The sequence below is a fragment of the Pseudoliparis swirei genome, chromosome 2 (assembly GCF_029220125.1).
Source record: "Pseudoliparis swirei isolate HS2019 ecotype Mariana Trench chromosome 2, NWPU_hadal_v1, whole genome shotgun sequence".
Taxonomy (NCBI): Eukaryota; Metazoa; Chordata; class Actinopteri; order Perciformes; family Liparidae; genus Pseudoliparis; species Pseudoliparis swirei.
The window spans coordinates 9,416,687-9,443,944 of NC_079389.1; the positions used below are offsets into that span (position 1 = coordinate 9,416,687).

The 27,258-nt window shown below is 42.2% G+C and overlaps 1 protein-coding gene across 2 annotated transcripts; it reads right to left on the reverse strand.

Moving 5' to 3' along the window:
• Positions 1–360: 360 nt before the first annotated feature.
• On the reverse strand, positions 361–26,230 carry agps (alkylglycerone phosphate synthase). 2 transcript variants are annotated; one of them, XM_056436156.1, is made up of 20 exons: positions 26,013–26,230; positions 23,762–23,851; positions 22,466–22,556; positions 22,246–22,366; positions 22,044–22,118; positions 20,984–21,055; positions 20,049–20,128; positions 17,426–17,506; positions 16,145–16,270; positions 15,753–15,861; positions 12,652–12,779; positions 12,113–12,164; positions 10,568–10,644; positions 10,365–10,477; positions 8,704–8,773; positions 7,923–7,984; positions 7,007–7,096; positions 5,666–5,765; positions 5,494–5,551; positions 361–1,962 (listed from the first exon to the last, which is right to left on the reverse strand). In XM_056436156.1, exons 1-20 carry the CDS (start codon positions 26,198–26,200, stop codon positions 1,841–1,843), a joined length of 1,905 nt encoding a protein of 634 aa, XP_056292131.1. In that variant the 5' UTR covers positions 26,201–26,230; the 3' UTR covers positions 361–1,840. The 2 variants fall into 2 exon arrangements, with proteins under 2 accessions (XP_056292131.1, XP_056292136.1); XM_056436161.1 differs by lacking the exons at positions 361–1,962; positions 5,494–5,551 and having other exon boundaries at positions 5,673–6,322.
• Between the last annotated feature and the right edge of the window lie 1,028 nt (positions 26,231–27,258).

Below are 27,258 nucleotides of genomic sequence, written 5' to 3' on the forward strand. Positions count from 1 at the left end.
GTATCAGGCCAGACAGTGTGATAACTGCGGTGCATTTCGTCGTCCACGGCTGATCTCTATTCTGTTGACGGCTGTGACGTCAGCAAGCAGTGTGGGTGGCTGAAGATGATTTCCTACCGATCCTGTGTGTAGCAACAACAAAACTCTTCTTGTCAGGAGGCATAAGACTGGCTGGTTTAGACTCGTCTGTGCTGCATTAGCTTGAACTGAGTGTGGCACAGGTAGGAGCAAAAGCCTGCTCCGAGGCTGAACCCCTCAGCACCGTCTGACATGTATAAAAGCTTCTATTGAAGAGTGGAAATGGAAAAAGTAATGCCCTCTAAACAGTGTTGTATATTACTGAAAGAAAAATTCAACAAATTAGATGTTTTAGTTCAATTTATTGCACAAACAGCTTTGACAAAATGTACTCTGATGTTACGCCGTTGTTAAGAGTGGAAAATAACAAAAAGGTACATCCATAAGATTCAAAAGCTCTTACACGTCGGTCGTTTGACGTGGAGATAATATATCAGACGACGGGTCACTAACGAGTCCTTATATTTGGGGAAATATTCAGAGTTAAAAGGACACGGTGGTTCAGGAAAATATGAAGCACAGATCAGAAAAAAAGGCAAGATTCGTCAGCAAATAGCTTCACTTTGCCTTAAAATCAATGGTTAGCAGTGACAAATGGTTTAGGTCTGGTATTTAATTGCAGTAACCGTTAAAAAAAAAATCTATTAGAGTATACAGATAACAAAGGAAACTATTTTAGGAGGAATTTCTTAGCAAATTGATGGAATCAATTCATTAAATTCAGTGTCACAAGACACATGATGTAGAAAGTTTTAGCACATGCTACAGACACATATATACATTGTACAGCTCTCAGAACGGTCATCTTTGCATAATGCTGATTAAAAAATATATTTTAGCTGTGCATGTAGTTACTAAATTATGTGTGAGGCTCACATAGTCAAACATATGTTTCCGGTGCGTTTGCATGTTCTTATATGTCGAGTCTTTGGTACAACGGGAGCACCGGGCCTTGAAATGCAAACGCGGTGACATTGAAGCAGGCCTGATGGATTTGTTCTTCTCTCCCTGACTTCACTTTCTTAGTAACTTATCATGCAAAGTAAACTCTTTCAGTAAAAAAAAAAAAACACACACGAAATATCTCTTTGTAATCAGACTGTACTTGTAGGAGGGGTGGGGGGGGGGGGGGGAGGTTCTTGTTCAAATGTTGGGAGGCAGAGGGAGGCTTTGACACCGGACACATGCACGCACGTGCACGCATGCAAAGTCTCTTATGGCAAGTACAACCAAAGCATGAGGGCAAGAAAAGATGAAGACAAAGAAAACTGCATGTCCAAGTTAATGTTGCTCCACTCCCTGGACACCAGCAGAGTATTTAGTAGTCAGGGAACGCAGACATACACTTTAGAAAAGGCACAAAGCACATTCATCTACAACTCACCACTAGAGACAGTGGAAAGTATGACAAAAATAACAGATGAATTAACCATGTTGGCAAGAATATTTAGGAAATGGTTACATGTATGAAAAAATTGTTAAACGTGAGAATAATAAGGAAAAAAAAAAATCAAGGTTTTGTTGCATCATGGCCGTAGCTCCAATAAGCGGAGGCTGCGAAAGATGAGCTGCACCGTGAGTGACAATGATTGTTACAGCATATTAAGTGCAATATAAAGTCAAAGACAAGGTTTGGGTGAATTAATATATGGCACCAAATGACAACATCTGTCCATTTGAAATTCACATTAAGTATCTATTAATCCAAAATGCACAATATGCTTTTTTAGAAAAAAAGGTGGGATGAAGGTGAGCAGGAAAATTAGAGGAGGTTCCTGTTGCCGAAGATGTTATTGGGGTCCACGTAGTCCTTGACAGACTTCAGCATCCCCATGCCGACATCGGAGATGGTCTCTCTCATCCATTCCTTCCGAAGTTTCCCCACTGAATGACAGAGGAGAGAAAATAAATAAATGAACTCAAGAAAGAGGACCGAGGGGGAGAAATAGAGGAATCGGCACGGCTGATTGCTCAGCGGGCTGCTGGGAGCCAATCAATCTTGTGAGAGTGAGTGAATAAACAGAGGGTGATAAATGCTTTTATTCGGAGAGGAGAAATGTTTTGCATGGCATGATTTATGGAGCTCAGCAGACTATCAAACTCATTAGGCTCTGTGTGTTCCCAGAGGAGGGGCCGGCTGGCGGCTGTAGCGGGCTGTCCCCGGCTCCCTGGTTCTTTGAGCCACCACTCCCCTCCGTCTCCCTCCCTCCAGAGCCATGTGTGTGTGTGTGTGTGTTTCTGTCTCATTGTGCACACGAGCGCACTCCTCCAGCTGACCTGCAAGGGATGTTGTGCTCGCTTGTCCTGAACGCAGCTCTGGTGCCCTCTAACACGGGCCCGATCACCAACAGGGTGCCAAAGCCAACCGCAGACATCACACAATGCTCCTCTGTCAGCAGGACTTTGGCTTTCAGCCGCTCTCCAGCCTTCCCTTCCTCCTCCTCCTCCTCCTCATCAAAAACTCCAACCTGAGGAGCGAGGGAGGCTGTGGCACCAAGCCTAGTGAGGGTGCCCATTGCTTCACCAGCTGTCTAGCCCGACATACTCCACGGCGCTTGCGCCCGACAGATTCTGAGCGGAGAGTCTGGAGCCAGCGAGAGGTCTGGTGACTGAGGAGGACCGGAACAACCTCACCGGAGAGCCAAGCTATTGTTGACAACTTCAAATAAAATGGGAACTTGGATTTTTTTCTCTCTAGCCAATAGAGTTGTTGAATTAATTTTTAAACAAGTGTAAACTCGGCCACAATCTCCAACATGAAGATTGATTTTTAGCTTTAACATAGCATTTGCATCTGCCGAGGGTTTAAAATGATTTTTCTAGACGTAATTTTGCTTTTACTTGATGGTGTTCAACAGCAAAAGAATAAAAAAAGTTTCTATATGTGAGGATCTGCTGTTTTTCTCTGTTTTCTGTGTTGAATATCTTTTTGTTGTTTGTTTGAGATTTCTAAAAAATAAATAATGGATTGATTGATAATATGTTTTAATAAGTTATTTGCCATCTGAATTGAACTGGTGGAAACGAGGTTATACAGTATGCACTAACATCACGGCAGCATCTGGAGAGTAAAATAACCCAGCTAGTCATCATACCATTTAAAAGAAAGTTAAAGGGCCTTATTCAAAGGACGTTACATTAACAAAGAAACACAAAAGCTTACTTTAAATATTTCAGATCAGAGCTGGGTAAATGTTAACTTTTGGAGGTTGCGTCAACTTGAAACAAACAAACAATATCTATATTCCAAAAATAAAATAAAGATGAATTTGAGAGCAGGGCAGCTTGGAACAGGTGCTGCTCGCTGAGTACACACTTGAAATCAGCAGTGTAACCACTGGAGATTAGATAGAGAGGCCTAAGAAATAACAAAGGTGCACGATGGGAGTGTTCACACGCCTCTCTTTGCATCACTAGCAGGGGAGCTTAAGCGGGCATGTTGAGGGAGGAGGCGGCCTGTTATGAGAGTCCAGCCAGGAAACCCAGATGGGGATCAGCCATGAGGCTAGTGAGGCCCGTCTCCTGACAACACAGGGCAGACAGCGGGGTCACCAGGGACTCCGATACCACACAAACCTCCAGATGGTGACACAGGGACCAATCAGCTGCTACCCAATAACTAAGAAAGCAGCCTGCTCTCTGCAACCTCCTCCTCTTCAGTCCTTCCTCCTCGTTCCACCTCCATCCCTCCCTCCTCTCAGGGAAAGGAGAGAAAACAGACGGTGCTGGGACTGCATCATTGCCTCCATCACTGTGATAATTTACACATCTATCTTGTCACATGCTCTCTTTTTTGCTCGCTATCGCAATTAATCTCACCAGGCTAGGCCTGTGCAGCTGAGACATGCAAAGACGAGCAGGTAGTTAGTTCAGAAATGACAGATTTCTTTTTGAAAAGTGTCATATTTCGCTCGTGTGGAAAAGCCTGGGGAGGCGCCGGGCGAAAGTCAAGGTGGGAACTTCACAGAATCGGGTCATTTTTCTACCTCCTTAGTGCAGCGACCTGAGTGGAGGGGTGTTGGGCAGAGGCAGCGATATTGGAGCTTTGCAGAGCCACAAGGTGAGTTGAAGACGCTGGGCACCCCGGGGTGGCCCTCACACAGAGGAGACGGTAGTGTCCATGCTGAGCCGCAACCTCTCGCTCTCCCTGACCTTGTCTGACAAATTGGGGTCAGGACGTGAGAGTCGGGGGAAGGCAGCAGCCCTGCCTTCCTGTGATATGGTCGAGCCAGAGTATTGGCTGATAGATGGATGACTCTCCTGGTGATGGATGTTCAACAACTCTTCACCGCTGCGACACTGGTGACCTAGTTAAAGAGGACATTTTCTCCTAACGTTCAGAACCAACGAATGATCAAACAGACCTTTTTCTAAGTGAGAAACTCCATCTAAACCTAAACTTGTCTGCATTGTTGCGATCGACAGCACAGTCAACACATGGTGGTGTTAGCTGAGTATTATGTCCTGCAGCGCTCTACACGCCCAGATGCCCTTACCTCCGCCCACGCAGCACAACACTGACTTGCTGTAAATACAGGGACACAACAAAAATGTATATTTCCTCTGGTGCCCTCCCACCTCACCAGCCTTGACTACATCTGTTTTGTTTGATACACAAAACCCAGTGAAACTAGCTCCATTTGTCAAGCCCTGATTGTGGGCAGACAAACCGGCCTGTCTGCGCTCAGATAGCAAGCCTCACTGTTATTAATCACAATTACAGAGTGGGCCTTGCACGCGGGAGCTGCATCAATATCCCCTCCTCCCCCCCACCGCCACCTCCCTGTGCGGCTCGGGGTGGCTGGGCCACCGTTTGGAGGTCAGCATACAGCCGGTGATAACGGCGGCATCATTTACCCCCGGCCCACCGCCTCCTTTTTATTAGCAATCTTTTAATTTTGAACCCGTCCCCACCTTCAGGAAAAATTGGGATTTAATATCGCAGCTGATTCACTGCATACTGTTTTTGACAGGTGTGATAAATGGCCTGAAGTGATGTATGAAAACAGCGAGGCGGATGGCAATATAGATAAGGCAGCCATTTCGGTTAGCCCTGATGGGGCCCAGAGAGTTGTTTCACCGCCCTCCCCTGCTCACGTTTCATTTGGTCACTGCTGAAATGAACAAATAGCCGATTCAGAGCCATTCATCTGAGCCGCAGGAGCCTATTTTAGACACGTGAAGGAAGCCATGAAAGATCTCCGACCAAATGCACATTTAGAGCACGACTGGTCACCAGCTAGCTAGAATGCAACGGCATGCTGGGAGAGCTTGCCATGCTGACTTTTCTACTCTAGAAAGTGGAAATATCATTTCATCCCGCTCAATGTTCCACTCATGAATAATGTGCTATTTACTTGAATTGACAAAACAAAAACAAAAATCTTTTAGTATGTATTTTTCAGGGTTTCGTACCTCCATGGTGATGTGACAAGCTCCCTCCATTGGAAAGAATCTCTTCTCTTGCTGCATGCTGGGAAATAAAAGAAGAAAAGTCATTCGTTTTCGGGAGATTTAACATATCTATATCGATATATAAAAAGGACTGGACCACACCATAATGTTGATCACATTAAACTGGTCGTACCTCTATTTCTTCAAATACGTGTACTGGGTCACTGAGTCCCCTGTAGTTGAAGGCAAAGTAGAAGTAGACGCAGGCACCGGCATCATAAGTCTGAGTCACCCTGGAAGTAAAAGTATAAAAGACTCCTCAAATGTTTCTCCCTCAGCTCCTGAAATACAATTTACATGCGTACAAAAAGCAGTGTTTTGGCAAGGGGCTCCAATTTCATACAATAAATGCATTTCCTGCTTCATAATAGCAAGACAAAGTAAAGTGGGAGGTTTGGCTTTCCCCAGTGAACCCCTGACCTCAATTCCATTCATGCTCCCGAAAGCGGAGGCAGCGCAGAAGCACACTCACATTTAATAACATAACATTATCACATATTAAATGGCCATCAAAGGCTTTTAATCAACTGAGCCGCATTTGTGCTGCAGGTAACAGGATGACTCACTGCCGCGAGATCAGTCTGTTGTTTTACACAGAACAGAACATCCTTCCTGCTCATGTGGCTTCTTCTAGATAAAATGGAGCTTCAACCAGTGTAAAAACAAAAAAGAGAATAAAATGCTTCCCCAGTTTGCATGTTCTCCCTCTCTGGCCTCATTCCCTGTGGAGGAGCAGGGTTCAGAGCCCTTGTTCATTTGACATGGCCCATCACCTGGCACACCGACTGTTCTAGAGGTTAAATGGACAAATCAATCATGTGACAGACTGCAGCCGGGAAATGAATGGCTGTCGCATAATCAGGCCGAGGTCTAATCTGTCCGCAATCGGCGAGCAGAAGCCTGGTGCTCCTCGACCGGCTTGCCGTCTGTTTGTCAGATTGTCCGTCTGTCTGTGTGGCCGTTGCTAACTCACCGGGAGGCGGGGGTATACAACCTCGATACTTAATTGTTATTGAAATAAAATGTTGAGTATTGTTGATGGTGAAGTCGCAAAAAATGGCAAATAAAGTCTTATTGCTTCATCAAAGAATTCTTGAATTACATCGCAGTTTGAGAAAATGTTCCCCTCGGTTAATCGTGTAAAGATTTAAAGTACAAGTCGATTTGTTTCTGGCACTGCCATGCTAGTTTAAACTTATTCTCTTTTAAAAATGTACGTACATATTTATTTATTTTTAAACACTTTCAAAACAAAAGGGCTTGAGTGAGGCAGACTGGGTAGAACATATTTTTTTTGACAATACAATTTTGAGGAGGAACACATTTATGAACTCTTTGGAGAGAAAAAGAAAACCGTTTCTACTCCAAGTAAAAACCAGTACTGTATCTGCATTTGTCTCTAACATGTTTTATTGATCAGCCGTTAGGGATCGGATTCCCTTCAATCCGCCTAACTGTCATTTGCAAACATTACCTGCACGAGACTAATGGTTGAAACTGCACTCCTTTGTCTTTACACTCTTGAACGACGCGTGCCTTTACATTCCGGCAAACGTCCAACACCCTGGAAATAATGTAAACGGTAGAATAGATCAAATTAAACAGAATAAACAGAATTGCAAAAATGACATTGGAATCCAAACTAATATTTGTGTATTCAAAACATAAAACAAGGGAGCAGACACAAAACTGATTTAATTAGCAATGAGACATTATCAAAACTCAGAAAAAGTAGACGAAAAGAGGAAGATGAGGAGACTAACATGATGAACATTGTGGGAGACGTTTCCACTGGTGTGGAAATGGCCGCCAGTCCTAAGCATGTGCAGCAGTGTGTGGAGGAGGGGGGGGGGGGGAATGGGTAATGAGCCAGGCACATTTGCTCGCCTCAGTGCCTGATCTCTTGGTCTCTCTCGACAGGCATTTTACACAATACGGAGCGGTCTGTGTGTGCTCCTGGTTGTGTGTGTGTGTGTGTGTGTGTGTGTGTGTGTGTGTGTGTGTAGGAAACCATGAAGAAATGTGGATGTGAGATGAATATGTGGCTCATATTGTATTTCCGCACACAGAACCCAAACAGATAGGTCTCTCCAAGTGTGTGTGTGTGTGTGTGTGTGTGTGTGTGTGTGTGTGTGTGTGTGCGTGCGTGTCAGTAATGTCGGGTTTGTAGGCTGAGGAGGCGAAGCAACCGCCAACGCAGAGTTGGTTAATGAGGGGAGAAGGCAGGCATGAAGGGTGAATGGCAAAGACATAAAACAAAGACGAATAAAAGAAACAAGGAGAAACAGGAGCAGGAAAAAGACGGAGGAGTTTCTCAGGACTGAATGAGGTGAGGAAAAAGAAACATGTTCACATGCATTCAAACTGAACCGTGAGATCAGTGCCTTTACCTGTCCCAGGGCACAGAGGTTTCAAAGGACTCCGCGATTACGTAGTAGTCCATCCCAAAGTCCTGCTCAGAGTACAACATTAGGATTAGTAGGTTCACAGTTAATGTTCATTTAGTACATTTACATGCACAAAAGAAACCAGGATTCTGGGGGGAAATCAGGTTTACATGCTCTGTAGCAACCTAGTGCAATCTACAAGTACTGGCCCTTCTCCACTATCCCCAAACTTACTTTGGAACTAAGGCCTACCGATTTAAAAAAATGTTTTAGTGATAGAAGATGATGCTCCCGTAGTTATGTTGTTTTATTTTGGGCGCGATTGGATTGGCAGCATAATTGGAGCACGTTTTCCTGTAAAAATTGATGTATGAGAGCACAAGCTAGTCTAACTTTAAAGCCACCATTCGTGTATTTTAAAGACAAAAAAGGGGAAGAGCTGTATGATTAATAAAACAATCTTACTACAGAAAGCCTAAAGTAACCAGGTTATGCAAGTGCACATAAACTATTTGCTCGTTTCTGTGATAAAAAAAACGGCCTCTCTGACAGGACTGACCTAAGACAACTCTCCATTGTCATTCTGACTGCGACCACTGTGCTCTCCTCATGGTGCAGATACCTCCTGACAACCGTGACCAGATTAAATCACAGACCTCCAGAGGTCACATTCTGCAGCCTTTCTGTGTTTCTCAATATCCTATCTGCTGTCAGCCTGCGTCCTCCCCGCACGCCCCACCTGCCCGTCAGCGCAGGCAGAAAGAAAGCCAGAGGAGTGACCCACCCGGAGGTAAGCGATGATGAAGGTCAACATGTAGCCCCTCTGCCCATTGTCCTCTCCAGCTGCCAGCCCCCTGGAAGCAGATACCAGGGTTAATATTTAACAGCTCTTTTCTTTGAGCTTTGTTGGTCAGACCGCTCGCCTCACAACAGCTGCCTGGGAGCCTGTCAATCAAACAATGTACAGATCAATGAAGCTGTGCTCTGTGCATCGCCACAGGTCAGCCACACATCCATCACCCGCAGTGGGTAATCAGATTTTCATCTACCACCCAAACTAATCAGTCCAAGCTCATTAGAAAATCACTATATTGATTTTTACCCTTCTTCCCGTTTCCCCAACACCACAAGAAAATATTCTTCACAGAACCGCACCAATCCATCACTGGCACTTGATCTGAATGGTGATTACGATTTATTTTTAATAATGCAATAAAGCAGAGGATGCTGCATGTAACTGACAAGTTTCTTATGATTTAATTGCTGGCCGTTTCCAGGGCAGCGATCCAGCTCCCTGCAAGTCTTGGCACTGGGCCAAAGAATAACACCAACGGTAATATATAATCGATAAGCTTTACCGAAGGAAGGAATCACCGACATCCCCCAGTGAGGAGCAGTGAGCATCCCGGGTTTGTCCCTGCCAAAATGTGTGTTGTAATCAGCTATTGGTATCACATCAATATTGTTTCTTATTTTAGAAAGTTTCTTTTGTTGGTACGTTTCCCCTATGATATGAAATACATAACAAATTAACTTATATTAGTATGCACAGTAAACATAAGGCTCACTGTTTTGCTTTTTAATGAACGGATTAGCAAAAATGTTACAAATTTGGTCATTCAGATCAGTCATCTGGATTTTTTTACACAAAAAGTTGCTGTTCTTCTTGCAGAAAGGATTTCCTGAAAGATTGCTGACAATATAATTTGCATTACAATTAGTCTAGTTGTGTTGAAAGCAGATACAGAAATGTTGTGGTAACAGGAAATTAAGAAAAGAAGAGGAGAATGTAAACTAGCGGCCAACTTATAGTCTCTTTAAGATACATTTTGAAAACAAAAAGCAGAAAGGTACTTTTTAAAATCAGTTTTTTAGAGTGATTGTGTTGAAACATCTGACTTAAACAATAACCCACTGAACTGCATAAAGCATAATGTATGTTTGGTTGAACTCATCTATTCAACTTTTGTTGAGAGTTTAAAGCAGGCACAGGATAGAGAGAATCCCTCTCAGTATGACAGGGAACTGATTTCCACCAAAGTCCTCATTGATCCGTTTCATAATCAATCACAACAGCACTCCCAGGCTGTGTCCTCTCGCCCTGCGCGGTCCTGAGGGGAGCTCTGCCCTGCTATCACCGCCCACACCACACCTACTTTAACATAAAAGCCGGCCTGACAGGAGGACATCCACAGGTGATCCATCAATCTACAGAGACAAAGTACTGAGTAGAAGCCAAGTCTGAAGTGTGTAACTGTGCTTCTCCATCTTTGTCACTGCTAATACATAATGGCTAGTTAAATAAAGTGACACCAGGGCCTCAAGCTCCATGTCTGAAATCTCACCAAATGGTGCTTTGTCATTTCTGTGCTCAACACGGTTGGGATCTGTAACTGATCTTTGTAACATGTCTAGTTATGAAGCAGAAAGAGAACAATTACTTACCCGAATTTTGCAGCGATGTCATACACCTGCTTCTCGTGCTGCAGGACCTTCTCACGGTTTCCCTCAAACAGTAGGGTGGCCACACACAAGCAGTTGGTGTCGAACCCTTTGAACTGGTGATGGAAAGAGGAGGCTTCATTCATCAGGATAAATACTCAAGATGAGCAACTGGGGATGTTCACTTTTAATTATTGTTTCTTTACCTTGGTGATGTAAAATGTCTTCAACCCCTCCAGAAAGGATGTGAACATTGAAGACACTTGAGGCTTCAGGGCATGACCTGTAAAAATATGAGCCACGGATCAGCGCCATCTATTCACAAAGTAGGCCAACACTTTTTTTTCCACACATTAGTCATACTCTTCTGCTAACAGTCTCCAGCGAGTCAGATTTATTTGAGGTTTCAAACAAAAGGAGGAAAAATAAATGGTAACATTTGAATAACTTTACAACTGGCCAGTGGCTGCCAGCGACAGCGCCTATAAATCAGAGGGTTTCCGAAGGGAAGTGGGGTTGACGCAGCGATATCCGTCTTCCTCACCCACACTTTTTGATTTATTTCTGATCGGACGCACAAAAGAGCCTGTGGACAAGCGAAAATGAGAGGCTGGGGCCAATGGGATGGTTATCAATCACTGCGGGGAAGTCACGGGTGATGTCGCCGAGACTTAACAGTTCATTTATTTCCCCCCATGCTCAAGTCTCTTCATCACTTAGTGTCCTAATTGTTTCCATTCCAAAATGTGATTGCAGGTCTTTAGGTCTCTCGCAGCGATCATACTCGTTAATTAAATACTCAACATCCAGAAAGAGAAAATTACACCTACACTGTGCATAATTTTACTTCTAACTCTCCCCTCTAAGTTTTTTTTGCGTATCAACACTCTGCTACCGAATACAACATTCTCATTTCTCATCTTCTGCATCAAGACAGGTAGCGCTAAATTCTACTTGTAATCCCAATCTGAGGAAGACCTGTGAATACATCAACCCTCCTTACTCAACAGCCAACATGATTGAAAGTGAGGACAATCCACTAATAAGCCGAAGATGATATCACAGAGCCATGAGTTGTAGTTATTAGTGGGAAACCTGGCGGCTTCATCTCCCCTGTTTAATGCTAAGAAGTGCCTACTCTGTGAAAAGTGGAAATATAGGAGAGATAATGAGGCCCCTGGAGACTGGGAACTTTACGGAGTTCTGTAGCAATGCCAGAGGCATTCCACTAGACCTTAAGAAACATCATAATAAGACCTCAATGTAACAACTACTTAATTTTTCATCTTGCTGGAATTCTTTGTCTGTTTGTGTGTGCAGCTATTATGCTGCAGAATGGAATAATAATCAATATAACAATTTGGTGCTGCAGAAGGTAAAATCATGACATGTTGTAACATTGCCATTCATTGTTCTTCTCTCAGATGTAATCAAGGAAACAGCAAACCACATATTGACAAAAGAATACAGTGAGAGAATCTAATTTAAAGTCAAAATAAAAATAATAATTATAATGCTGCTGGTCAAAAGCCTGCCGTGATCTGATCAAAGCCAAAAGTTACACGTGAGCCCGGAAGGAAAAGCACTTAAAAATATAAAACCAGGTCAAATAAAGTCCGATTTGTAGAGTGAAGGGTCACCACGAAGCACTCAGAGGGCTTAAATGTGTGAGGCTTGCAAATAAAAGGTAAGGGCAGCAGCTGCAACGCTTTAAGTCTGGGCGATGTTGTGAATGATCAAACAAAACTTACCAAATTTAAATTGTTCATTATCCATGAGTCGTATCGATGCTGGGGCACACCTCTGCAAAATAAAATTTGGTTGATATTAGTTGGTTTGAATAATCATCAATTGTGATTTATTATCGTCCACACTGTTGGTACCTCGGCTTTAAAGCTTTTAGTTTATAGACGTAAAGTCTATTTACTTTAACTCTATGTAGCTGACAAAAAAAGTTCCAATTGGCAGATTAAGGTTTTGATTTGCTTTGGCAGTCAGCCTATCGTGTTTTAACAGTAGAAGAACAGAACAAAAAACCGTATGCAATGTCTTGGCAGTAAAGAGTGTCAACATAAAGTCTTATTAAAGGTTGTACTCTCAGCTTGTAGGGTTTAACAAAGAGTACAAGTTGGTCTAAAATCTACATTCAGATCTTTGTTTGTGGCGTTTAGTCGGCAGGTACATTTAAAACACGTTTCTTACGGTTTGGGCAAACTGGCATCACACTCAAGAAGAGACGGGGAGAGAACGCAGTGACACCACATGTTCAAAGATACATTTAACAAGTTACCTGCTTGGCAACCTCTCGGAGACAGGCAACTCCCTGCTCAAAATTAGGGAAGACCACCGAGCCGTATTTCTGATACTCCGGCATGGGACGAATCTTCATCGTCACCTCAGTAACCACGCCCAGGGTTCCTGTGGAGAATCACAGTGAGAGGTTTTTAGTCGAGGAAAAGGCCTAAATCCACTCCCACAATTGATATGATCTAACCCCCTCTTTGAGCACAACATAAGCCCATTTTACAGGGCTCTAGTACGCGTCCCAAGGGTCCTTTGAGTGACCTTTGTCTCACATTTCACGGAGCAGATCTGGTTTTCTACACGCACTGGACGACAACTAAGATTTATCAACGTAAGACCTTGAGGAAATAAAGCAGAGCCCTATCAAAGGCAGCGAGGCCAACAGCAGCAACACGTATACACAGGTATGCCAAAACCTCTGGCTGACCTCATGACCCCGACAACCATCAACCGTCAACTGAGTCAAATTGCATGTTTAAAAAAAAGCGTCTGCCTTACACAGCAGCAATGCCTTGGATCAACCAACTGCTGTCATGGAAATATCCGAGTACACAGTAAACCGTAGTTCGGAAGTTCTATTTGCCATCTCCAAATCTGTAATCTGTTTTATAAACCAAATAACACAAACTGAAATTAGTGTCGCAATCTGTTGAAAAGTAGTTCAACATTCACTTTTCTTTAGCTGCGTTTCTGGTCTCTTTCAACTTGTGCTAGTTGCTAACTGTGTCCACTGACATTTATTGCTGAGAGGGTTGTGTACAGTGATTTTTTTTTCTTAGAGCAATCTCTTTTTCCCATTTAGTCATTATCAATTAATGTATAGTGTTTTATTCAATAACATGTAACCACCCTGTATGTTCAGTGTTATTGTAGACAATATCCATTTTGAGATGCATCTACCCTGAAAGTAGCTGGCTCCATTAGGATGCTTCCTCCGCCTGGTATGGCTGTTAATGAGCCCTCTAATGTGACACGACATGCCACACGCTGCTCCCTACTGGCCCCGTGGAAAACATGCGACTCCATTAAGCCTCAACCTCAAAAAGGCTCCTCCTTACTGAGAGCACGCAGGAGGAGCCACCGAGGGAGGGCGTGAGCAAGGAGGAGCCAGAGAGAGAGGGAGGGAGGGAGAGAAAAAAGAGCCAGAGTGGAAGGAGTAAAGGGAGGTAATAAGAACAGCAAGGTCAGAAAGACATTCACTTGGAGACAAATGCAACAAAATGCTGGAGTTTTTTTCTGACTGTGACCATCTTGATTAAATAAACTTCATCTTACATGATTAGAATTTTGGGGGATGGACTATTACTATTACTACAATGAAAAGTATCTCTGCTTCCGGCATTAAGTGTCTAAAAAACATTGACCAGTATGAAGCCACTACTAATTGACTCCCGTCTATTGAATGAGCACTGGTTGGCTTCACACAACGACATTAAATCCTCCACGTTTGAGAGGAGTATTAAAAGAGAAAAGGGATTAACGTTGATATTATAACCCCCTGAAGGGTTATTTGGGAGTTTTTCCTGATCCGATGTGAGGTTTTGGGACAGGGATGTCTATGTGTACAGATTGCAAAGCACTCAGAGACAAATTTGTAATTTGTGAAATTGGGCTATACAAAATAAACTGAATTGAATTGAATTGAATTATTCCACTCATTCTTTACACTGGTTGAAAGCAAGAGTGAGGAAAATACTTTGCATTCAGGCTACTTCAAGGCCAGGGAGATAGAGTCCCAGTTGTTGTGTGGTGAACGAGAATCTCTAATTTCTGATAGAACGGATGCGTTCCACTTAACATGCACCACATAGTTGATAGTTTGACAGTGGTTCCTCGTTGTTGTTGTTGTTGTGGCCTGCTGTCGGAGGCGGTTCCGGGGGTGAAGAAGTAGAACATTCTAATGAGACTGTGTGCTGGTGTGATCTTTTAGATCCAGTGTTAGGCCTCCCAGAAGTAGATGTACTTCCAGAGACATGTGGTCCTGTCCTATCTCTGTTAGACCACCAAACACCAGCAGTAAGCATAATTCAGACTTTTATTATCACCCTTAATTTATAAACGGGGCCTTTTAAACATTTAACTGATATAGCTGAATGAAAAAGGATTTGTTTTGTCAACAATTTGCTACACAGACATTTTCTGACCTCACACTGAATGTTTTGGACACTATCATGAGGTTTGTATTATTTTCATTTGACATGCCTCGATAATTGTGATTGAATGTAAGGAAGTCCACTTACATTAATAGCAGATAAAGGACAAACGCTCGGCCTTTCATTACACAGCTTATATAAACAAACACATCCTGAGTTCTATTTCATGAGCCAATACATTTACTTCAGTGGATGTTTCGCCCTGGTGTTTGTACGGCGTTCACTTCCATCCCTGATCTGCATATATGACCTTTGGAGAGTAAGGTTAAGGGAAACAACGTGAACGCTAAATGACCTCATGAACTCACAAGTGTTCAAGCAACATTTGGAAAACAGCTTTTAAATGTATTGCAGGTCATTTAGAAATAAATGATATCCATCCTTTAAAGAAGCAGTTGAAGAGTATTAAATCACTCACACTGACAACCGTTAACAATCGTATCAACGAGTAAAAATACAAAACGTCCAGTTGTAATCTACATTGCACATTAGTCACTTGTGATTTTGATGTTGCATATAAAGCTGTGCTCTTGGTACTGAAATTGCTGAATTGGTTATAAATAGAGATTTCTTCAGTGACACCAGCCTAGTCAGGGAGCAGATTGCTGAGCTCTGTAGGGTGAAAATAACATTTGCATTCACAGCTGTTAAACATAGCGAAGCCAAGAGTCCCTGAACCTCCTCATTATTTAGGGGGAACCAGGCATATGGTACAATTCTCTGTGGGCGTTCACAAGGACAGGGCACTGCAGCTGGAGCTGGTTCCTAACTTATACACCTCCAGATCACTTTTCCTCCAAAGCTGGTTAATGTGTATGAAGCCGAGAGCATGAGAAACATCCTGATGTTACCGTTTTATCACAAAGACCTGCACACTAACCCCACATGCCCAAATTCCCTGGTGTACTGAAATCACTTGAGAGCGGTTGCAAACCTTCTGAGCCCATGATGAAGTGGTGAATGTCTGGCCCTGTGGATATGCGTGGGCCCAGACAGCTCTTTTCAATCACCCCCTGGGGGGTCACCATCTTTACACGGATGACCTATTCCGCCACAAATAAAGTAACGCAACACTATTAGAAACAAAAATATACACACAGTAGCCTACGTTCACATTTACAAATATTGGTTATAATTAAGAGCATCAACGTGCTTGAACACATTTCATAACCAAGACTGTGACCATTGCATTTTAGAGGCGAGGGTAAAGTCCACTAAACCTCTGCTAATAATGTCCTTATTTATTACTGTGCAGTAACAGCTGTGTGCTGACAGTCATGCTTTGGAGCCACTAGGAGCAGAAAGGCAGAGGGGCGGGCAACTCACCAGGTCCTCAATGTTGCCGTAGCTGTTCTTCTTCATGCCTGATGCTCTGGTGGCTACCCAGCCCCCCAGGGAGCTGAACTCCATGGAGTCTGGCTCATGACCTGTACAGTAGCCGCTCTCATTAAGCTGTGAAAAAGAAAATACAAAAAATAAAAGAAATGAGCCAAAATTGTTTGGAAAACAATGACGTCGTAAACACAAGAATGTTTTAATAACAAGCAAAAAAAACGTGTGCAGGCAAAGGGGGAAAACAATATAAATGCAGCTCTGCTGCTGCATTTCACTGCTCTCGTTCTGCTGCAAGAGTTTGCCTGGTTTTATAGCTTTACACATTTTTACATTGGCCTAAAATAAAGCAAGAAAACTAAAACCAGATCAGTGTCGACTTCCACTGCTCGACTGGATAACTGATGTTATGTGGAAAACAATAAATGTATAGGCTTTTTTTTTATTTTTAGGAATACTAGTACAAATACAATTACAGAAATGTTACAACTACAAGTTTCTGTAAATATTTGAGTTATATATGCCACAGCTCAGACAGTCGTGATCGTCATTGGTGCACATTCAGCTCCCATAGGACTGCACAATGTACAATACTGGAAGTGACTTTCCTTATTGACTTGCCACATGGCCATAACAATGTGACAATGTACTGGGGTGACAACAAAACCACCTTTGAGCAACCTTCATCAGAAGCACCATCCCTACGGCTTTGAGGAAAATGTGTCGGTCATCAGGAACACACGTTCTCCTGAAGGCAGCCCAACCCTAACAGATTGCATCTTTAGGCAGGACATTTAATAGGAATAATTATAAGGATCTTGAAGTACAACAACAACCCTCACCAGAAGCATAAGACGGGGGTTAAGTCAGGCCTTGTTTTAGCACAGCACAGCACTCCCCTGGAAGACAGTTTTTAATGCAGACCCATCTGCTCCATCAAATTGGCCCAGCCTAAATGCAGAGGTGGAGTCTGCTTTAGATGCAGCTCACGCATTCCCCTACATCAAATGCCCGCTTATTCTCCATTTTTCTGAATTAGCTTGATGGTGCCATCTGCTCATGACCGCCGCCTCACTCTCTAATCTCTCCCCTTTAGCACTCCCATTTCAAACTCCCTCCTAAACGCTGTTGGATCTACTGAGCAAAGAGTACCAAGGTGACTGAGCATGGGCAACCTGCATGCGAATGGTCACACAGCTTGATTGTTGGCACACCATTATACGGCATTTTAAAGCTCTTTTAGTGGATACAAATGGATGGATGAGCAGTACTTACCAGCCTCTCCAAATCCTGACCGACGATGCCAGCTTCTATATGGGCAGTTAAATTTTTCTCGTCAATCCACAGGATGCGGTTCTGAGAGGAAAAAACAAGCAACATGACTGAGCAGGTCATCAAACATTCCTTATAGATGCATTGTACCATTCAGTGTCAATGACATTACATGTCATTTAGCAGACGCTTTTATCCAAAGCGACTTACAATAAGTGCATCAACCCTGAATACAAACTCAGAACAACAAGAATCAAGAAAGTACAATTTCTTCAAGAAAGCCAAACTACAATGAAATGTGATACTATCCAGTGTCGGAAATACACAAGGGCAAAGGGCAAAACTGCCCCGAAGAAATATAATTTTGCACCCGATATCACTCGGAGAGGGGCAGATAATGCCCCCATAGTTTCCTCGAATCACTATTATGATTTAATAGCATTTTGTTTTTGTTCTTTGTTGTGTGTGTCCTATCTGTACTGCCTGTACCAGGTCGGTACACAAACAAATCAATAAATATAATTTGGAATTATAAAAAATAAAAATAAAGTTATAATTGTTAATAGTAGTTATAAAAAAAAGAGTATAATAAATAACCGCAAAGAAATCAGAATAAAATTGAATATGAAATATTTGATCATATATTTGTTTTTTGAAAGAAAATCTAAGAAAACACTTTGAATCTGTATTATTGTAATTTATCAATCTATCATAAACTGTAAGCCTAAATAATTATATTTATTATTTTGGAACAAAGATTAGAGAGCAAAAAGTGCCCCCAATTTCTTTTTAAATGCCTCTGGAAGCAGTCAGTGGTTTGCCCCCCTAAGAAATATGTAAATGTCCTACCCTGATACTATCTCAGTTTGTTGAATTTGTCTGAAAATAACACAAACCATTCATTCCTTCATGTAGGTTACAAGATTGGAATAAATAAGCATTGCGTAATATCATGTCTGTCCTATGAACTCTAAAATTGCTGACATCTGTTTTGTTGACTTGTAATATCTCAGGCTCAGACATAAACACCATCCTCAACAGCAGTCCATGGGGACAGCCCCTTTACAGTTTTCATAACAAGACGTTTTGAAGTCCTGCACCAGCATGTCCTTTTAGCCCGACGGTAACATGTCTGAGGATAAATGAGTGCAGCGCGGCGGAGACATTTTCCTCAAGGTTAAACTCAATTTAACATCCGATTCTAAATATATGCCTCATATTTGGGCCGCTAGGCATGTGGCCTACCCCTACCTACATGAGGTCATTTCACACCTGCCATCAATTATTCTCCAGAGATAATAAACGTTACTTTCCAACCACACTGCTCCTTTCATGTGCTTCCATTGGAGCCACGTCCCCTCTGACCCCTGACCAGAACACTGCTCACTGGTGTCTGTGGAAATGCTGTGAACATGTGAGGCTAGCAGCGTCCAGACAGTTTATATATCACCTCTATGTGAGCCTGATCAAAGGGCCGAACGGTACTGGTGACGATGTTCATCATTTTATATCATAGCCAATGAAACATCATCATGTTCCATTCAACTTCATGACTGGTGCCCAAAGTAACGCATGTAGTAACAAAACAGAAATTCTATAAATTAGTAAAAACAAAAACTGAATATATTTGTTGGCGCTATTTATTTTGACATTTGTACTGTATTGTAAAGTAATATTGTTTAATCATTGCCTATTTAGGTTGTATATTTTGATATGTTAGAAGAGCTTTTTTCTTATGGTAGTTTTAGTTCAGTTCAATACATTGTGATTGTTGTTTAAATATATTTAGTTTTAGGATTGGTTCACTGATGGGTAACACTGGGCACCTGTGGTTATATGTAGGTGTGGGTAGCTTCAGGACCAGCATGCACCGGGGTGGCCTATGTTTTTTTACCAGCACACGAGAGGCAGTGTCAACATTTTGTTTGTTCTTTTTGTTTGTTTAGTAAATAAATTATAAGAATAATGGAATACGGAAATGGACATTACTTTCTTTTGGCTGCGTCAACTCCAAAACCCACGGTGCGTCAGTGGCTATTTGATTTATAGTTTTAATTGATTTCATGGAAAAATGGCCACTACAATATTGTCCCATGAGATTCCCAGTGCCTTTAATTTACATTTATATGAAGAGAAGCAACACCCTAGAATGGAGAACTAGAAAATGTTATTGCTTGATAAATAAGACATACATTTCAACTGATTTCATATTTTAAAGATTATTCTGAATAATGGAGAACATCCCCTCTCGATAAAATGACAAAGTGGTGACAGTATCTGGACAAATGCCAACAAAGGCAATATAACTGCTAAATGTTTCATTGTGGCGTTGATGAACACCTTCACCATAAAGCAATAGCATGTAGTTTGAATTGGTGGCACAGGTTAAGACTTGTCAAAAGAATTAAAGCCGATCCATTTAACTTTTTTTCTCTGTTTCACTGAATAAGAATAACATAAAAAAAAGTATAAACCATCTTTTAATGCAAGCCAGTAAAACACTGTAGGTTTCACAATGATAGTATTAATTCAGCTGCATCGAACTGCATTTGATTTGTTTCCCGTTCATCTCGTCATTAGTGCAGATCAACTCTTCTGACATTTACAGACACAGGTGTTTACGTACCATCTGTGAGGTATCCAGAGAGACAATGGAACGAGTTTCCTCTGGGGGGCACTCTAGGCCACTGGAGACACTCGTCCCTCCTGAGAGAAACCACACACCAGAGATGCCTTCAGAAACATGTTCCTGCTTTCATGTTCTTAACACAAAACCACACATGTGAGTCTAGGGTGTGGTATTAAATAATGAAAACAAACATGTTTATGAAAATTAAAGTGTTTATATTTTTCAGAGAAAGGCATCAAAAAAGAATTATTTTGGTATAAGTAGCACATTCAGGTTTCATGTAAAGCTGCAGGAGTGAACAAAGTCAAGTAACACAGCTCTGGTTTAATGCATAAAAAGCTAACGTGATTTTTCCATTTTTTATCATTTCAGAAAATAAGCTCTGAAGCAAACATGCGTTCATGATACATGTTTTGTTCAGAAATGAACACCCCTTAAATTTAAGTGAGTTTTTTTAAAGTTTATGTATTTGAAGTGGCAGTTATGCAAAATACAGTAAAAACAAAGAAGCAACGTTTGCACAGTGCAAACAACCCAACCTTCTTACAAGAGTTAACAGAAGCAGGAGACATGAGGGGAGGGGGGGGGGGGTGTATTCATATGATAGAGGTCCCCAGGCTGGAAGTGAAGTGTAGATTTACATCATATGCTCAGATTGGTGGCCCAGAATGCCTGCAATATTTATTTTCTATTGCTACAGGCAAAACGTAACATTATGCATAACATCTACTGCACTGTGAGCAGTACCTTATTTACCAGGTTCATTCACAGATTACGTGGCTTCATTACCAATACAAATCATAATAATTTCACAAGCATGAGATGGGAGTAAAGAAGATATTAAAGTGCATTCCATATCAATACAGTGGAATGTACATTCAGTATGTCACAAGGTAATTATGCTGATTAGAGCCATTCATTTCCCAACTCACCTCCATATGGTATCAAACAAACGTTATGTTTGCACGCGAGTTCCACAATCCTCACGACATCGTTGTGGCAGTCTGCAAAGACACCGAATATTATTTTAGAAATGAGTGGCCATCATAAAGAAAAAAAAAATCATTTGCTGTACTCTATTGCATTCATAAACTAAGTGTGTAATAACCAGAGTAGACATATTGTAAAGGCACATAACACTTGTATGTAGAGGAGACAAATGAACGTAGGTGGCCTGAGCCATTAGAGCTGAGGGAGTTTTGATGTGTCTGATAGTTGTGAGTTGCCGGGGGCGTAGCTTCATGCAGTCACACTGCATGAAGCTACGCTCTCTGGGGTGGGATGTGCTGGATCATTATAAACATGCTTTAGCCAATCATGGAGCTCACATCCATTCACACTGGAGTGGTGAAGGAGTGGGAAGAGTAGCAATGCCCACCTACATGGACGTGCTCGACTGGCCCCAAGTGCTTGTAGAGGCAGTGAGAAATGCCTGCATTTTGCCATCCAATTTAACACAGAGCTTCGGCCGACAGATTACAGTTCAACTAACTAAATCTCCACTTAAAATACACAGTTTGACTCTGAGGGACAACTGAGGAATGCAAATTACTGGTCAAAATATCCATTTGATACATAGCAAATGAGAGCGTATTTCTGGGGCTGGTCAAATTTAAATAGGGTGCTGGTGAGGATGAAACGATGCCTCCGGTTTCTTGATGATTTGCTGCCCATTTGGGAGGGTGCTAATCAAGTTCCAGTCATCAGTCAACACTCATTTGCATGATAAAATAGTGCCAGCGATAACAACAACAAACAATCTCGGAATCATAATTCATGGGTGCACTGTGCAAGGCCAGACCATGGGTGTCAACCGTCCACCCGCTGACAATTCTTATTAAGCCTCCGCTCATACATATTAATATCCCTGCCTCTGCTGAGATTAACCCCTTCAATCAGCTAAACCAGTACGGGGGGAGGGGGGGGGGAATCAGCAATGCTATGTGGGTGGAGAAAAACACACCATTAAAAACACAGCGCTTCTGAACTCACTTGGCCATACCACCAGATCTGGAACACGACCAACTTTCCCCTCTCGCAAAGCAAAGATCTCATGTAAGCAATGGCCTGGAAGAAAAAACAGGAATGAGATGAGACGCAAACATTATTATTACAAAGAAAAACACTGGAGCTAAATAAGAACACATTTAAAAAAAAATAGAGATATGTCCAGACTCCTTCCAGCATGCCTTACCGTGGGCCCGAAACACCCGGTCTTCTGCATCATGAGAGAAGGGAATACCCGTGGATTTCAGTTCCTCCACAAAGGCCTCGTTTAGAGTGGGAGGCTGCACAGCACCGCTTGTCAGAATGGGCTGAAACAAAACAAGCCATTGTGATTTTTGTAACTGTGACAAAGTGCTCTTTTTCGCCATTCATTGGAGACACAACAAATACATATTCATTACACTCACTGCTGCTGGAGATTTATGCTGCAAATTGCTTCCAAAAGTGTCTTCCAGCCAATCTTTTAGAGCAGGCATGACCATACCACTTAGTTTATACCTGTAATGTGTAAAAGAAGACAAATTGTGTGACCAACCAATTAAAGAAAAAAGAAAACGACACCTCATGTAATAGTGATTTTCCGTGGTGGAAGTCAAAGCTCTCAATTGAAAACATCTAAATGCTTGACTGGGCTTATTCATTTGGAAACCCAGGTCTGTGTCTAATAAGAATAGAGTGTGAGGTTTGTGTCCAATGAGGTTATTAGGCAAGCAGAGCAGCAATGACAGTGCTGTCCGTATGATCGCCCTCGCCATCCTCTGCATAATTGAGCTGCTGGCACAGCCTGGGCCAGCCCATCAGGGGACTGTGGTGTGCCTTTGTCCAAGAGACCATGAAACACACTCTATAATGAAAAAGTTTCTGTCACAGCGGGCACGGACGAGGAGAATGCAGTCTTTGACATTCATTCAACAGAACCCCAGCCTCCGATATTGTAAGCCACTCAGGTAGCTTTTCAGTCGAGAGGGCACAGAGCGGTTTGTGGCAACTGCTTGCACAGGCAGAAACCATTTGCTATGCAACATCCTGTTCAGTTTGGCTCATTACTCAAGAATACATCCTCGGGTGCCAGTTCTCTGTGTGTACAATCTCCCAAGCAAGGCAGTCTATGCTAAAGTCACAGGTCATGATTACAATCACAAGGCTCATCTAGACCAATGCTATTGTCAACGGAGAAATGGATAAGGGCGCCGTTGTAAACTGAAACCATGTTCAGTTAATTTGAGGACAACTGGCTTTGTTTGCCTCAGACATTCAAACCAACAGTGTTGTTGCCTGTGTGTACCAACGACTCCCAAGAGACATCAATAATTACTGACATAATATGCTAAATTTGTAAATATATTTAGAAACTGGTTTCTGTTAATGGGCAACATATTTTAGGGAGAGCCGACAACCACAACTAGTGGCCTTTTCTGATGACAATAAACAGTTAACATGCCAGCCACTAGGTGGCAGTAGCACCACATTGCTGTGAGTGTAAGAAGAGGCTAGCAACTGATTTCAAAAGCCCTGTGTCGGCAGTGAAAATGAACAATGCAGCACCATCACCACCCTCAAGTTATCCAAACTTATGAATGAAGGTAGGCACAATGGCTGTGAAAAAACAAGATTAGAGGCTGTAAATAGTGAACGATTTTCTATAACCTTAACAGGTAAGCATAAACATTATCTAAGAGTGTTGATGTGATGTTATATAGTACCTTTTGCCGGTAAATTCTGCATGCCCTTTCTTATTGAAGATGAATTTTGTATCGCTGTATCCCCAGCCATTCCATTTCATAATCTCCTGCCTGTGAACAAGCAAATAGTGGCAGAGGTTAAGCATTAAAATGGATACACTTTACACAGAAGGTAAGAGATTACATGAAATGTCAGCATAAGAAGTTAAAAAGCATGAAGGCACCTTGGTATAACTTGCTGACATAGTCCCGCTGGGCTGATACGAGCAAGATATTTGAGTACAGCTATAACAACTAGAGAAGTGGAAACAATTGCTGCTGTGCTATACTGTTGAGGATATTCCATCTACCACCAGAGATGATGCCTGACTGTCGATGCTTCAATACTGTGCAGCGCTTGTGTGCTGTACTTACACTCTGCAGAAAGACAGCTCACCACTCAGAGCAACCATAACTCATTGGTCACTAGGGATGGGATGCTAACACAGTGGAGTAAAAGCCATAATTAAGATTAACACCCGACAAAATGGAGTTTCCTATAAATTAAGAGTGAGAGTATAAATGAGACTGACACACCGAGTCATACTTTAATGAATCCTCGCCACCATTGATACGCTGTCAAAGCTGCAGAACATACTGAAGAGAAATCTATCAATAAATGTGGAAAGTTTTTTCTAATTACGAAACATTTCTGGAAATAAGCAATGTCCTTTTTAAAGGCGTATTTCAATGAATTTTAAAGGGCATATTTTCTGTTTGGATAAACTGAGCTCAGTATCTAAAGTGATTTTCCTTAGGATAAAGCATGCTGTACAGAAAGCATCAAAACAAATCTTTGATTTGAAATTGTCACCTTCGTGAAGACCGGATTGATTGTGGGGCTGTTGTATTAAACTCTATTCGTTTCAGCGAGGTAGAGTTGGAACACTACGCAACCTGTAAATCTCAATACCTGAAACCACCAAACTAGCTATACCAGAAAGGAGCAGGGAGAATGACAAAAATGTCAAAAGCTGAACAGAGTAAGTATCTTCGTGAAAAAACCCCAGCATATTATGTGGTTTGTCTATCAAAAGGCAGGGACAATGAGCAGGCTGCCTGAACTTCACCACACTGTTGGATTGCCCCTGTTCTTGTTTTGAAAAAAACAAACATTGTTTATTGCTCTTTCCTGATGCTCCATGGCAGTCTCTTACAATGACACTTATAATGATACTGATGAAAAAACCCACTGACTGCTGCCCTTTTTGTCCTTAACTTTGAAACGCCCGACACAGGACACACTAAAAGCACAGGACTCCAAATTCAGTATAACAATTGGCATCACAGACAGGAGTGCAAGACATAACATTGTATCATATCACCACAGTGTGATACTGACTAGAACAGGACATGTTGAATTTCACAAGGCCAAAAGCTCACACTTTTGACTGCTGCTTTTACCCTGAAATACAGCCGTGATCTTAGACTGGCACTAGCTGTCAGCACAGTTTGAAGGCGTTGCCTTAGAATGAGCCGAGCTGCCAATAGGTTGAAAGTCAGACCACCAATTGTTCTGGCCAATCACAAGAGACAGAGAAGACAAGAAGTTTCACAGTCTCTTTCGTCGGTTTTTCACAATGACTTAGTTTTTCTTTTAAATTGACATTTAGTTAAGACGAACTTGAGGTTTAAACGGACCGTGTCCCAACGTCTCCCCTCCCAGCAGGTTTACATCGCCGTCAAATAAAGAGTGACGCACTTGTCTCAGTGGAAACGAACTCACGCTACATTGTTGCAGTTATGGAATGGCTGATGAATCAATCTGGAACTCGACAAACTGTATTTCGAATCTCGACAGTTAGATTCAACGACTGTGTTTTCTGAAAGCATCAGTGAACGCCGGATTAGCCGTAACGTTTACAATCTCACTGACACGGGAAAACAGTCATTTAACACATTATAGTGTACATTATAATTCACAGGAGATGGAAAAACGTCATTGACAAACTTTAGGAAAGTCGACCACCTCGACGTGAAACTCCTGAGAGTAAAACTAGCCGCACCCACTCGGTAGCCAAGTACGTTGACGCTAGCTCGCAGGCTAATTAAAAAGCTTTCGCTACGTCTATCCGTGTAATAGATGCCTGGAAGAGACAGAGAAGATAGTCTGTCAGAGTAGGTCACCCACATTTGGTTTTGTTTACACATGAAGCCACTGGTGTTTGAATTAATAACTAGCTAAAGTGACAGAGGATGGATCCGTGTACACCGCTCCATCACAGCCTTGTACCTCCTCCTCGGCACCGTCCTCCCCTCACTGGAGACGTCTGTCTTGGAGTCCTGGGCTTTGCACTCTGCGGCCAGGATGGTCGAGTCAACGTCCACCGGTCTCCGTAAATGCCCAGCAATTATTCTCAGTCTTTGCTGGGCAATCCGTTGCCTGTCGGAGCCGCCGCCGCCGCTGCTGTTGGACGCCATGCTGCTTCCGTGTTTGTGAAGGGAGGGAGCGCATCCGCGAGCGGCTGTCACAGGTCAGCGCAGGGAAAGTGCGCTGCGTTCACAGGTCGTGGGATAAATCACAATCGGTACACGTGAATGACCCAAATAGTAGCTAATACCTGGCAACTGTAAAATGGGAATATCGCATGAGACGTTTGGCAGTGGGAGATTAAAACTATGAAACACGAAAACACAATTGTTACCTTATAATACATGATAACACATGTTTTATTAACGTGGTTATATGTGAATGGCTATTGTGTAATGGTTAAGTTTGAGGATGTAACGATAAGTAAAATAATCAATATATCTTTATTTTACTAAGTGTTTGAATCATGTTACGATCGGAAATGCCCTACATTTGCTTGCCATAGCTTCCCAATTATGATAATCTGTTGCTTTTCTTTGTCTTAAATGATGGTAGTGTTGGAAGTTGTGTGGGGATTTGGACTGCAGGTAGGACATAGCAAGCAATGGGAATATGACACCTGACGACCTAAGACGATAATCGAGTTTTATGTTTGCATTATCTCTCAATGTTTGACTTTGAAACCTAAATATTAGATAATTACACAACTGAAAAGTTATCTTGATTCTGCACCTGAATGCACCATGTATTTCCCAGCATGCCTTGCTATATACGACTGGTTGATATACTTGACTGCGGAGATTGGACTTTACATTCACATGGTTTTAAAGGCAAAGTTAATTCAGCCCTTCTAGAATTACTACTTAAAGATTCAAGAGTACTCCAAGTCGTGTACACATATATTTTGATAGGTAATACACCTCCAGTAAGTATGTTAGAGTGAACTGAAGGATACACGTCATGCCTTTATCGAGTTCATAAAGTGGAGTAATTAAGTAATGCTGGTGTAAAAGCAGGCAATGGAAATAAACACTCTTGGTTTGGCTCAGAACAATACAAGAATGTTAAACGGTGGACCAAATGTGGATAACAAAAAGTTTATTATTTATTTAATCAGACTTACACAATATATGTTTTACCCTATGAAGAATGTCTTCAGTAAAACTGC

Bases quoted from the DNA above. Each gene is read 5' to 3' on its own strand.
- agps (XM_056436156.1), bottom strand. From the start codon at position 26,200: ATGGCGTCCAACAGCAGCGGCGGCGGCGGCTCCGACAGGCAACGGATT. The intron at 7,985-8,703 runs GTGGGTCACTCC...TACTCTGAGCAG, and splicing joins TCATCATCGCTTACCTCCGG to GACTTTGGGATGGACTACTA. The intron at 7,097-7,922 runs GTAAAGGCACTG...CATTATTTCCAG, and splicing joins ACCTCTGTGCCCTGGGACAG to GGTGTTGGACGTTTGCCGGA.